At 39.0% G+C, this 14,627-nt stretch overlaps 2 protein-coding genes and 1 pseudogene across 7 annotated transcripts in view; all 3 read left to right on the top strand.

Annotated features, from left to right (window-relative positions):
- The window catches only part of LOC105920159 (protocadherin alpha-C2), a 164,343-nt gene that overhangs the window by 18,481 nt on the left and 131,235 nt on the right, over positions 1 to 14,627 (top strand). Inside the window, exon 1 of one of the 6 annotated variants that reach the window (XM_036127272.1) lies at positions 3,583 to 6,143. The exons of 2 other annotated variants lie outside the window; for them this stretch is intronic. In XM_036127272.1, coding sequence (XP_035983165.1) covers positions 3,774 to 6,143 — 2,370 coding nt within the window. In that variant the 5' untranslated portion in view covers positions 3,583 to 3,773. Of the gene's footprint in view, positions 1 to 3,582; positions 6,144 to 10,457; positions 13,443 to 14,627 lie in introns of those variants that run through there. 3 more of the 6 variants (XM_036127265.1, XM_036127273.1, XM_036127269.1) reach the window with 3 other exon arrangements.
- Positions 1 to 14,627, top strand: part of LOC105920155 (protocadherin alpha-8) — a 48,659-nt gene that overhangs the window by 13,923 nt on the left and 20,109 nt on the right. The window lies entirely within an intron of this gene.
- LOC118557366 overlaps positions 1 to 14,627 on the top strand; it is a 37,884-nt pseudogene that overhangs the window by 4,225 nt on the left and 19,032 nt on the right.

Below are 14,627 nucleotides of genomic sequence, written 5' to 3' on the forward strand. Positions count from 1 at the left end.
GCATCTGTTTGACATTACAGTGGATTTTTGATTGGCATAAACCATCCTGTTCAGTACCCAGTTTGTTTGGTCGCTAAATATTGCATGATTAACTGATGCTGGCGTACATGGTAACTTTTCCCTCTGTCTCTTTTTTCTGACTCAATAATTTCAGTTAAGGTTAACATGAGACTGGGATGCAATAAATAGGTAAACTTACATGTAAAATATGTGGAAAAAAAGGTTAGTGTTTCATGCCTCCACATGTTTGATGGAAAGATATATAATCTCATTTTTTATCTTTAATAAAATATTTTTGGGCATGTAAGCATCATATAATTATCTTTAAAAAATGCTAACATCACCCACTAACATCAGCAAGAGCACCAGAAAGTTAGGCAACTAAATGCAAAGTGAATACGTTTACCTTGTGTCTTAAAATACATATAAAACAACAATCTAGAATATCAGTCCTAAAGGCATGTTCCTCAAAATGCAACTGAAACTCAAAATGTACAAAAACTGAAAAAAAATCAACCAGAAAACATTAATAAGCAATGGTTGTTTTAAAACAAAATAAACTTCAATACAGTTTAAAAATACTGTATTAATCATAAACGGAGATTAAATGTTGTAACTTGTATTATCCAAGTTTGTTCAAAGAGTTGTTGTACAGTAGATGCTGATGACTGTTGGCAGGAAGGTTCTCCCGTAGCTGTCATTCTTATTGTGGCTCTGATGAAGCTTTTGAATGAAGACATTCGGTTGACAGTCTGATGAAAAGGATGCACTGGGTTGTCTGTAATGTTCCTCATTTTATGAAAATCCTTCTTTGGATAATGATATCCAAAGGTTATATATATATATATATATATATATATATATATATATATATATATATATATATATATATATATATATATATATATATATATATATATATATATGAGACTCCGCAGCAGAGACAGCCTTTTTTATTGGAACACTGAACAGACCAGATGATTGTGCAGATAGTACAGTTACTCACTGCAATAGAATTAACAGTGTACATTTAAAGTGACTACTTTTCTCTGTGTGGGCGTTATGTTTATTGGAAGTTCAGCAGTCTTATGACGTGTGGAACGAAGCTCTTGTGGAATTTGGTTGTTTTGCATTTGAAGTAGCTGAATCTTTTGTCATAGGAATACGATGAACAGTCCATGATGGGTGGGTGTTTTTTTTTTATGGTTTTCTGAGCCTTGGTCAGGCAGCGTGTGCAAGCAGTCCCATGGTTGGAAGTAAGTGCTGCACTGATGATTCTCTCTGCTGTCCTCATCACTTTCTCTACACAGTTCCAGTCTGAGGCATTGCAGGCCCCAAACTAGACAGAGATACAGCTGGTCAATACGCTCTATATTGTCCCTCCGTAGAAAAAGGTGACGATGGGAGCAGGACGGCTTGCTTTTCTCATGCAGTGCAGAAAGTGAAGACGCTGCTATGCTTTCCTCACAAGAGCAGAGGTGTGGAGGGACCAGGTGAAAGTGTCTGTGATCTGCACCCCTAGGAATTTGATGCTGCTGACTTGTGCCACTGCTTCATCATTGATAAGGAGGGGTGTGACTTGGCTGATTTTTCCGGAAGTCAATGACAATCTCTTAATAAAAAATGGGTGGGCCGAATAATTATAGTTGAAACTAAGTGTATGTGTAAGTTGCTTGTTTGTAAGTTCACTATAGAGAAGTTACAGGCTGAGGGGAAGGAGAAAAGACCTTCTCCGTTCAAGTGAACATCCTCGAATTGACAGCGTAAAAAATAATCAGGACCCATCACCTGTAAGATGATTTTAAGCCACAAACACAGCGGAGTAGCTTCTGGATCATTTAAACTGCAGCAGCCTGTGAAAGTCATTATTTCTGTTTCTGATCGCAACGTCAAGTAATGGCCGCCGTCGGATCATCGATCCAGACGCCCAGGACACAGGAAACTGTTTATTTAATGAATGGATAACTTGTGCAATTTTATTTTATTAAACACAATATATAGTTAACGGTTAAAAGAGGGGTAAATACGCTTGGCCGCATGCGGCGGTTGTTACGCATGATCCAGCTGCTGAGTTTTTCATCTGATCTGCTCCTGCTCTTGTAGATTGTTACTTCTTGTAACCTTTGTCGTCACCTGTCAGCGACAGGTTTGTCATCTCAGCTTCCACCCTGACCTTAAATTATTTCCTTTGTATTTGCCCAGGGCGCAAATACAGGGGAAATAAGCATAATTATGCAAGCCGAATGCTGATTTTGCTGTTGTTCTCCTAGATATTTTACGTTTGTGCTCCAAGCAGACCCAGTGAGGTAGTGACTCCTGCTTCGCCTTAAATCATTAAGCCTACAGGAAACATTAATATAGGAAATAGCCTTTTATGTCATATCCCAAAATTCTATGAGTAGATGTGCAGCCCTTGTATGTCACTTTTTACGGCCTAGATGGCTATAAAAAAGGCTATTTGGGAACCGATTGTCCGGTCCCACCATAATTTAAGTTCAATTTTACCAGGTTGAGGCAGTGAGGGGAGCAGAAACAATTCTTCTTTTTAGTTTTGCACTGAGCGCGAGGGATAAACATTGTGGGGAAAATGCATAAATACAGCCTGTAAAGCGCTCTTTTTAAAGAGGGAGGAAGAGGAATGAGGTGTCTGTACTGAAGCTCACAATGCAACAAGACCCCAAAAATGGCCCTTAAAACATTACCGTGTTACTATGAGTATGTGCACCTGGATTCAAGCGCAAGGTCACGCTGCAGCCCCACAGAGCACCTACCCCAAAAAAAGAATCAAGTGCTCTTCTGTCTCTCTGTGCCGCCTAGTAGGAATGTCCTGTTTGGCACACATTATGCCTTTCCAACACCACCTTCACATGCTGCCGGTTTCTCAACAAATGTGATGTTTTCAACATCTCCTTGCATTTAGCTTGTTACAGCACAGCTCTTAGGCAAATGACTTTCTCTGTGCCGCTGGTTTACTGAGAACTAGAACATGAAGCTTGCTGTTTTCATGTTTGGGAAAAGCATAAATTCAGTTTTATTCTTCCTCATTTTATTTGACTTTATGATGGTTTTTGTGATGACTTTAAGTGACACTTCAAAAAAAAAAAAAAAACACATCATGGGGTGGGCCCTGATACTATAACTACGCCCCTGCGTTAAAGGCGTGGTGGAAATGCTGTGACTTATTGGTTATATGGTTACAAAAATAGTATTTAATGAAGCCGTGTTTGTCCACAATTTCTGAGCCATGTAAAATTAAAGCTGCATATCGTTCAGAGAACAGAAAGGTTTTAAAATGTTTAAACTTTTTTAGCAGATCAGGTTAACTGTTTGGTAAATGCATGAATACAAGTTTCCATTGCCACTAGATTCTCTATAAAATTATCCATTGTAAGTTTTAAACAATTTTTGAAAGGCAAATCATTTATGAATAGGCTACTTCATCCCAAAATACCAAACGAGACATTTTCATCGCAAACAGGAAGATACATTAAAACATAAAACATTGTCTATATAAAATGCAGTATTGCGCAGTTATTGTAGTTAGCCACGGCATCGCTTGGTGTCAGTATGCTTTTGTAATAAAGGCTTCATCTTTCGTCACTGCTTCGTAGTTCCACCTCTTTTACCTTCTTATACGTGCAGCTGCATCGCTTGGTTGTCTTTCTTTGTAAATATTGCGCATTTTATCTGAGGGAACGCGGACCTTTTTGGATCTGGTTGGTGTGTATTTAATTTGTGTGGACCAGAAGGTTTTCTTCCTAAAGAACTGATAAATGCTTTTTTTTATGATGGGACAAAGAGGATTTCACGCAGCGAGGATGAGGCTGCGCTGGATCGCGTGTGCGACCGCTCTGCTTTTGTTGGGCGTCACCTCGGCGCAAATAAGATATTCAATATCAGAGGAAGTCGCGGAAGGAACTGTGGTTGGAAACGTAGCAAACGACCTTGGGTTAGATCAAAGCACGCTGAAAGACAGAAAGTATCGCATTGTCACCAGCACGACGGATCCCCTTTTTCGCCTGGATGCGAACGATGGAAACCTTTATGTGAGCCGAAAGATAGACAGAGAGGAGGTCTGTGAGCGTACCAGTACGTGTGAAATAAATCTAAAAACGGTGCTGGAAAATCCATTGGAGGTTCACTATGTCAGTGTCGAGGTGTTGGATATAAATGACCACTCTCCCATTTTCGCTGAGAATGATACTGAGGTGGAAATCTCTGAGTCAGTGCCGCCTGGAGTGCGCATTCCGCTGCAGTCTGCCCGCGATCCAGATGGGGGAATCTTCTCTGTTCAGCGTTACAAACTAAGCCCCAATGAGCACTTTCGCTTAGAAGTTAAAGACACGGGAGAGGATGGCAAAATACCTGTTTTGATTGTTCAGAAGTCATTAGATAGGGAAATAGCAGCGAGGCACACATTGGTACTGACTGCCCTAGATGGAGGTAAACCTCCAAAATCTAGCGAAACTTATATTGTAGTAAACGTTTTGGATGCAAACGACAATGCGCCGGTCTTTTCCAAGGATGTTTATTCAGTAATGCTGGAGGAAAATTGTCCACTTGGCACAACAGTAGTAAAGATAAATGCTACAGATTTAGATAGCGAAAGAAATGGGGAAGTGGTTTATTCCTTTAGCAACAGTGTAAATCGTAAATTCTTCAAGCTTTTTGAAATTAATCCATCGACAGGTGAGATAACTGTAAAAGGTTTAATAGATTATGAGGAAAGGGAGAAGTATCAACTGGAAATTGAGGCATCAGATAAGGGTCTCCCTCCTCTCTCGGCACAAAAAAGTATCACAATTAAAATAATTGACCTGAATGATAATGCACCCGAGATTGAGATTACTTCGTTTTCAAGATTAATTCCTGAAGATTCCCCACCAGGAACAACAGTGGCTCTGATCAGTGTAAATGACTTAGACTCGGGTCTTAATGGAAAGGTCATCTGCAGACTAAATGACGATATCCCTTTTAATTTATCACCATCTTTACAAGACAAAATGTATTCACTGGTAACCAAATCCCTTCTGGACAGAGAGAAACAATCGCATTATGTCATCATAGTAACAGCAATGGATGCGGGTCAACCATCTCGTTCGTGTGAAAAGACAATAGCTGTTGTGGTGTCAGATGTAAATGACAACCATCCAGAGTTTTACCTTAGCCCATACACTTTTTATGTGACTGAAGGTAATAACCCAGGAGCTTCTTTGTTTTCTGTAAAAGCTTTTGACAGTGATGAGAACAGTAATGCAATAGTTTCCTACCAAATTTTAAGAGATTCAAGGCAAGACAGTATGGTTTCATTTATTAATGTCAACTCAGAAACCGGGGATATTGTGTCTCTAAAAAGCTTAGACTTTGAAACCCTGAAAACCTTCCGGTTCCAAGTTGTGGCCTCAGATTCTGGGACTCCGTCCCTGAGCAGCAACGTGACAGTGAACGTGTTCATCCTGGACCAGAACGACAACGCTCCAGTCATCCTGTATCCAGTCAGCTCCAACGGTTCTGCTGAAGGTGTGGAGGAGATTCCCCGCAATGTGAACGCAGGACACTTGGTGACCAAAGTCAGAGCCTATGACGCTGATATAGGATATAACGGCTGGTTGCTGTTTTCCCTGCAGGAAGTTACTGACCACAGCCTCTTTGGTTTGGACCGCTACACAGGACAGATCAGAACCCTTCGCTCATTCACAGAGACAGACGAGGCTGAGCATAAACTGGTCATCCTGGTCAAAGACAACGGCAACGTTTCCCTCTCAGCAACAGCTACTGTGATTGTCAAGCTGGTGGAGCCCAAAGAGGCTTTTGCAGCTTCTGATGTTAAAAGTGCAGCAAAGGATGATGAGGATACTAATGTGACTTTTTACCTGATGATCACTCTGGGCTCAGTTTCAGTTCTGTTCATCATCAGCATCATCGTGCTGATTGCAATGCAGTGCTCCAAATCCCCAGAGTATACTTCTAAATATCTCCAAGAGACTAATTATGATGGGACCCTGTGTCACAGCATCCAGTACAGATCTGGAGACAAACGGTACATGTTGGTTGGACCCAGGATGAGCATAGGATCTACTATAGTACCTGGAAGTCATGCAAACACACTAGTGCTCCCTGACAGGAGGAGGACGTCTGAGGAGGTAAGGATGAAGTCTTGTTAAATATTAGATTGTTCCTGGAATATGTCTGCTTATGACATAGACTTAAATTAATCACACCACATATTCAGCGAGAAACTGTTGCCTTACAGGAACAGGGAAGCCATATGTTGAGCTATGTTTTGTTCTTTATACGTACATGCATAGTTTAGTTTAAGTCTTTAAAACAAATCAAACCAGTGATTTTACACTTTAAGGATGCCTTAATCCTTTGACCATTGCATACTTTTACAATACTTTTTGAAACCCTTATACAAGAGACCCTTATACGAGAGACCCTTAATGCCTTACTAATTTGTATCTGTCTGTCCAGGGTGTATCCCGCCTCTCGCTTGAATGCTGGAGACGGGCACCAGCACCCCTCGTGACCCCATGAGGGCTAAGCATGCATAAATAATGGATATATATATATATATATATATATTATGTCCTTTTTTAAATGTTTAATAATAATAAATGCTTTTGGACATTGCTGCTGCTGCACATTCAGACTATTCCAGAGTTTCTCCCCACATTCTGAAATACAGAAAGTGTTCTTGGTGCTTCTGATTTTACAGGTTAGAAACTGATCTGCACCCTTTAATTTGTAAACCCCTTCTTCTTTCTTGAACATTCTTTGGTTGCAATATGGCAGGTTGGCATTAGACATGAGAGCTCTTTCTATATCAACAATAACAGTAAATACAATTTTATTTTATAAAAAAACAAGTTAATGTGATTCAGATGACCAACTTTTAAACTTTTTCTGATTGCTCTTTTTTGTGCTGGTCATATTATTGTTTTGTAATTGTTATCTCAACTTTTGGCCCCATAACTTAAGTAGGGTAAAGCTAAAGACCTGACAGTCCAGAATGTGGAGTGCTTTGTGATCATGCTTAATTTAGCTTAATGCTGAAATGCATATTATTAGTTTTCTTATCTCTTCAGTTTTTACCATACCATACCATACCATCTTTATTTGTAAAACACTTTAAAGTGAAACTGAGGTTCACAAAGTACTGTACATATTGCAGTTGTATACGTTTACAATTATCCTACATGATCTCCAGCACAGAAAATATTTAAGTCACCAGCAAATCATACCAGTTTCATTATTTCTGATATTTTGCATGAGAATTTGTGGCCTAATACAGGACTCCCAAGAAACCTCAAAATCACTGTCAATATATGCTAAACACATGTCTTCCAACACCAGATGTTGTTGTCTGTTTGTCAAATAGCTTTTAACCCAGTGTAGAACAACCCCCTTAATAACACAGAGTTCAAGTCTGTTAATCAACAAATTTTTGTGATTATATCAAAATATATTTTTCTGTTAACAAATAAGGCAACAGTATTTTTTTTCTATAGTCAATAGCAGTTGTTATTCCTTCAATAGCTCCTTTATGGTTGGTGTTATTGATGATTTTGATCTAAAACCGTGTTAACAATTGCTGATTAAATTATATTTTTCTAAAAAATATTCTAACCTATTATTAAAGATTTTTCTGGTATCTTTAAAAATTGTGGCAGCAGAAAAAAAATCTTTCATTGATAATTTTGTGTCCATTTTGTACATAGGTATTACCTTAGTCATCTACATTTTGTTGGGAAATTAACCAGTTTGAATTTACAGATATGTCATTGGTTTTGAAATTTCCTCAATTGCATGTTCAACCAAAGATGCTGTATATCAGTGCTGTGTATATCAGTGGATCTTTAGTTCTTATATTTTGTTTCAGTATGTTAATCAATTCATTTTCTGTTATAGGATTAAGAAATATTGAGTTTGGAGTGTGGATTACTGTCTAGTAAATAATCAAAGTTTTAGGATCTGCTGATTGGCTCAGGTATACCTTTAGCTGTATTTTTGTCCTAAATTTACAAAGAATGTATTTAAGTTATTTGCTCTTTCACTCATATTAATCTTATCAATACATTTTATCAATTAAATAGGTTGGGTATTCTGATTTTCAAATACTATTCAGAATATTCAACTCAATTCTATTCAGATTTACGTATATAGTACCAATTCACAACACTTCAATCAAATCATTATATATTCAAGGAAACCCAGCTGATTCCATCAAGTCTTGACAAGCAGCATTCACTCCTCCTGAAAGAGCGTGTCGCCACAGTGGACAGTCGTGTGCATTGTTGTTGGCTTTGCAGCAATCCCTCATACTGAGCATGCATGTAGCAACAGTGGAGAGGGAAACTCCACTTTAACTGGGAGGAAAACCTCCAGCTGAACCAGACTGAGTGTGAACGGTCATCTGCCTCGACCAAGTTGGGGTTAGAGAAGATAGAGCAGAGACACAAAAGAGCACAGAAGCACACATTGACCCAGGGATACTTTCTATGTTAGGGTAATAGCAGATGATCTGCATCAACTAGATTGTTAAAAGTTGAAATAACAACAAATAATGCAAAATTGGAGTATAGTAGGAGATCTTAGCAGAGTGAGAAAAGTAGATCTTGATGTCCCCTAGAAGCTAAAGCCTTTAGAAACATAACTACAGAGATAGCTCAGGGTAACCCAAGCCACTCTAACTATAAGCTTAATCAAAAAGGAAAGTTTTAAGCCTAGTCTTAAAAGTAGACAGGGTGTCTGTCTCACAGACCAGAACTGAGAGTTGGTTCCACAGGAGAGGAGCCTGATAATTAAAAGATCAGCTTTTAATTCTACTTTTATAGACTCTAGGAACAACCAATAGACCTGCAATCTGAGAGTGAAGTGCTCTGTTAGAAAGATATAGTGTACTCAGATCTCTGATATATGATGGAGTTTGAATATGAAGGGCTTTATATGTGAGAAGGAGAACTTTAAATTCTATTCTGGATTTTACAGTGAGCCAATGAAGGGAAGGTAAAATTGGAGAAATTCTACATTTTGTTGATATTATACATGCTACTGGTCACTAATATTGTTGTATAATAGCCCACTTATGGTATTATTTAAAATATCATTAGCAAAAACATTATCACTCACCATTGAAGAATGGGATGTTACTGTATTAGGACTGGGGATTTTATTAGAAAATAAGTCCAACAGTGCATTGTGCTGATAAAACATTGTGTTAGGTTGTGATTACTGGTACTCAGCAGATTGAGATCTTCAACATGGCTTTGTTGGTTCTTCTAGAAAACATGCTCTCCATCCAGTCGTTGAACGTGTGTATGTTGGATCCTGGTGTTCTGAATCTACAAATTATCATCATTGCATTCTTATTCTTTGAAGCACAGATTTCTGTGGTAATGGATTCAAGTACAGTTTTCACCACGGCTGACATGTAATACAGTACTTTGAAGCTCAGCGTCATATCCACATTGCAACTCCTCCTCCACCTTTATTTTTCTGTTTTTGTATCTGAGTTCATTACCATCAAGTTTAAAGTCAGATCCATTCTTGGTGCTCATCCAGGTTTCAGAGACTGCAATAATTTTGAATGGATGTACAAATGTGTCTAAGTAGTCCCTTAGATTGTTAAAGTTAGCAAACAAACTTCTGGTACTAAAGTGGGTGATCGACAGCTTGTTGTCTGTTGTGAATTTCTGATTAAATTGTTCATTGGTGTAGCAACACCATATGGTATCGCTGGTCGAACAAATTTTGTGTCTGGGTCAATTTGTATTCTCAAATAATTTTAAATATGATATTTGCCCCCCAATGGTGTTAGCAACAGATGATCATGTAGATTTATCCCCTTGTGAGCATATATTATTTCCAGATGTGTCTGTGTCTGTTGCAGTTGTGGATATTGTGTTTATATTATCACATAGTAGACCAACTTGCCATGATGTGATACCATTCTGCTTAAACAATTCTAAAGTTAGTTATGGATAAAGTAAGCAATATTTTTTTCCTTATTCTTAATTTTTCTGTTGTGTTGTGTTGTGGTGGTGTCAAAAAATCTTAACATTGTGCACATTGGATTATGTAGTTTCTTGTTTAACTCTGGGTTGTTTACTTTTATTTCATGGGCTTTTACTGCTTTATCAAGTGTAGAAGAAGCCAACAATTATTCTTTGGGCTTTCTGGTATATCAAATCATCTCACTAATGCTTTACATCTAAGTGGTGCACTCTCTCAAAACTTTACTATTTTCTGAGAATATCATGTCAGTTTGTTAATGGTGGCGTGGTGAATCTGAATAAGGAGATCTGTTGCTGTCCAGGGTGTTGAACTTGGTGTTTTCTCAGCTTCTGTTTGACAGAGTGCAATTTGTATAGCTAAAAATGCCAGAGACTGTTTTCTAAATCATTAAAAAAAAAAAAAAAGTAGTGGAATTTGTGGCTCAGGTGGAGCAAGATTTTTTGAATGCATTGTGGGGCTCCAAATCTGCAAGTCAGTGCTTTTAAATATATTCAAGTGATTGACTTTGATGAAAGATTGTATCATAGCATCTAGGGACAAACTGTGCATGTTAGGTGGAGTAAGAATGAATATAAGTTCTTATGGGTTTGTCATTCAGGCTAACTAACAGCACTTGATCATATAAACCAGTTAAATACATTTGTGGAAAACTTAAAGTGTTAGTTAGTAGTGAATATAAACTCATAGCCAAGCATGTGCTGGAATGCTGGGTAGGTTGTGAATAGATTAGCGATTTTTTTTTTAGTTTCCTTTTCCCCATTTGTTTTGCTTCACCGTTAAGAGTTTAAAGTGTGTAAAGACTGAACAGGAAAACCACAATAAATATTATTTCTGCATTGTACCAGCAGCTCGCGTGGTGGCGCTGCTTGGGAAATTTCAAGACTCTTCCTTCATTTCTTTGGAGCTATTGCGAACGGATCAGATTGCCCGTTCGGGTGATGACTACTGATCCGCCATTCTTCCTCGGTATTTTTTCTAGAAAATGATATTACCGTTTTCGGTTTAAACTCGTGCTTAAGGGGTTGATCCTGGCTTGATTTTGTTTTTGTTTGTTTTTTTTTCTAAAATTCGTCATGACACGACGAGGATGTAATGCAGTGTTGGAGCGCCTGCTCGTTTTTATTCTTTGCTTGGCTTTCACTTTTTATTTCACGTCGGCGCAGCTGCGATACTCACTACCAGAAGAACTGACTACGGGCGCTGCTGTTGGAAATATTGCTAAAGATTTGGGATTTGAGCCGAGTGTTTTAATCGCGAGGGGATTTCGCATCGTCTCCGGATCGAGTGATTCGCCTTTCCAGCTCAACAATGACGGAGTCCTTCACGTCATCCGAAAAATAGACCGAGAGGAGGTGTGCGAACAGATCGCTACATGTTTTATCAACATAAAAACTGTACTGGAGAATCCATTAGAGGTCCATTATGTCACCATTGAGGTTCTAGACGTGAACGACCATTCCCCCACCTTCCCTGACAACGAGACGCATTTAGATATATCAGAATCAGCTTTGTCCGGGGCTCGGTTTCAGCTGCAAGGTGCGCGGGATCCAGACAGCGGATTGTTCTCTGTTCAACAATATAGGCTCAGTCAAAACGATCATTTTCGTTTAGAGATTAAAGATAGAGGGCAAGATGGTAAAATTCCTGTTTTGTATTTGCATAAACCGCTGGACAGAGAAGCTGCGAGAAGTCATAGATTACTGCTCACAGCTGTTGACGGAGGAAAGCCCGCCCGCTCAGGAACAATGGGAATTGTTATTAATGTTTTAGATGTTAACGACAACATGCCCGTATTTGCCAGGGATTTATATACTGCGGAGCTTAATGAAAATTCGCCTGTAGGCACAACAATCATACAAGTTAATGCCACTGATCAAGATGAGGGTCTAAATGGAGAAGTAGTGTATTCTTTTGGAAATAATGTAAATAATAAATTACGTAAACTTTTTGAAATAGATGCCATTACAGGAGCCATTATTGTGAAAGGACTCTTAGATTATGAAGCGAAGGATAGATATGAAATAGATATCACAGCATCTGATAAAGGACCAGTCCCCTTGTCAACAGAGAAAAATGTAATTATAACTATTGTAGATTTGAATGATAACTCACCTGAAATAGAAGTGACATCGTTATCAAATGCAGTACCAGAAGACTCAAAACCTGGAAGGACAGTAGCATTGATAGGTGTGAGTGATAAGGATTCAGGTGTAAATGGAAAGATCATTTGTTCCATAACTGATGATGTGCCTTTCACATTAGCGCCTTCCTTACAGGAAAACGTGTTTTCTATTGTTACCAAATCTGTGCTTGACAGAGAGCACAAGTCAAAATATGACATAACAATAACTGCAAGAGATGCTGGTGAACCACCTTTGTCAGCTCAAAAAACAATAAGTGTAATAATCTCAGATGTGAATGACAACAGTCCAGAGTTTTCAACAAGCCCATATCATTTTTATGTGACTGAGAACAATGCTGCTGGAGCGTCATTATTTTCAGTGACTGCTTTTGATAATGATGAGGGGGACAATGCCCTCATATCATTTAATATACCAAGAGCTGGTGATGAACATAAAACACTGACTTCATTTCTCAACATAAACTCTGAAACTGGAGATATCGTGGCGCTGAAAAGTTTCGACTTTGAAACCCTGAAAACTTTCCAGTTCCAAGTTGTGGCCTCAGATTCTGGGACTCCGTCCCTGAGCAGCAACGTGACAGTGAACGTGTTCATCCTGGACCAGAACGACAACGCTCCAGTCATCCTGTATCCAGTCAGCTCCAACGGTTCTGCTGAAGGTGTGGAGGAGATTCCCCGCAATGTGAACGCAGGACACTTGGTGACCAAAGTCAGAGCCTATGACGCTGATATAGGATATAACGGCTGGTTGCTGTTTTCCCTGCAGGAAGTTACTGACCACAGCCTCTTTGGTTTGGACCGCTACACAGGACAGATCAGAACCCTTCGCTCATTCACAGAGACAGACGAGGCTGAGCATAAACTGGTCATCCTGGTCAAAGACAACGGCAACGTTTCCCTCTCAGCAACAGCTACTGTGATTGTTAAGCTGGTGGAGCCCAAAGAGGCTTTTGCAGCTTCTGATGTTAAAAGTGCAGCAAAGGATGATGAGGATACTAATGTGACTTTTTACCTGATGATCACTCTGGGCTCAGTTTCAGTCCTGTTCATCATCAGCATCATCGTGCTGATTGCAATGCAGTGCTCCAAATCCCCAGACTATACTTCTAAATATCTCCAAGAGACTAATTATGATGGGACCCTGTGTCACAGCATCCAGTACAGATCTGGAGACAAACGGTACATGTTGGTTGGACCCAGGATGAGCATAGGATCTACTATAGTACCTGGAAGTCATGCAAACACACTAGTGCTCCCTGACAGGAGGAGAACGTCTGAGGAGGTAAGGATGAAGTATAGCTAAATATTAGATTGTTCCTGGAATAGGTCTGCTTATGACACAGACTTAAATTAATCACACCACATATTCAGCGAGAAACTGTTGCCTTACAGGAACAGGGAAGCCATATGTTGATAAACTGGCTGAGTTAAGTGTTGTTCTTTATACGTACATGCACAGTTTTGTCTAAGTTTTTAAAACAGATCAAACCAGTGATTCTACACTTTAAGGATACCTTAATGCTTTGACCTTTGCATACTCTTTGCTTATGTTTTTACGTTGTCATTTAATGACAGATTTCCTCTGTAACTTAATGCATATTTTAAGATTATGTTTAATTTTTGTTTGTTTTGTGTGCAGCACACTTTCTCAAAGGTAATGCACAAAACACAGCTTTCATTTAGGCTATATGTTGAGTGCAAGTGGATTGTATTTTAAGTCTTCATGCTTAAGTAAAGAGCCCTTTTTGAGCAATAGCATTGTCATTTGCTACAACTTTAATATCTACCCAGAAAATCATAGACGGGTTGCTTCTAATAGCATTTGCTTTATGTTTGCAGGAATATATATTTTAATCTACATTTGAATGTAATTATTATATATTTTAATTTAACTTTATATGTCTGTCTTGTTATTTCAAACCTCTTGGTTTTCTATTAAGATGTCACTGACTGCTTAAGACAAGCACAGGAGGTCTGTGATTTGTGATGCAGTTGCAGGGATTCACTGGGCAATGAATGGCTGAGACACAGAGGAGGTCAGAGCGAGCCTGAGGCGTGTGTGCAATGAATCACAATGTGCAGCCAGTCAGGTGGGATAGAGGTTTACTTTGCGTTAGCATGGATCTCATAATACTACATGGCTGATAAGGAAGGAATACATCCTCTTCCCATAGTTATTTATCAGGTTTGTTGTGCTTTGGATATAAAATACAAGCATTTCAAAGAACATGCATGTAAATGTGTTTTAAGGGCACCAAACAAAAGCTTCAGAATGTGCAATCCCCTTTGACAAACTAAAAACTAGGTCACATGTGTACATCTGCATGCTCGACTTTTGGGCTGCTTTTCTTGTGAATAGAGTGCGTTGCCCATAGCAACACACTGGGAGATCCACCTCTCAGACTCTACTGGTTTCCACAGACTAGCCTGCACTCCTCGGTCCTAGCAACAGCAGCGGAAGAGGATG

The sequence above is a fragment of the Fundulus heteroclitus genome, chromosome 23 (genome assembly GCF_011125445.2).
Source record: "Fundulus heteroclitus isolate FHET01 chromosome 23, MU-UCD_Fhet_4.1, whole genome shotgun sequence".
Classification (NCBI taxonomy): Eukaryota; Metazoa; Chordata; class Actinopteri; order Cyprinodontiformes; family Fundulidae; genus Fundulus; species Fundulus heteroclitus.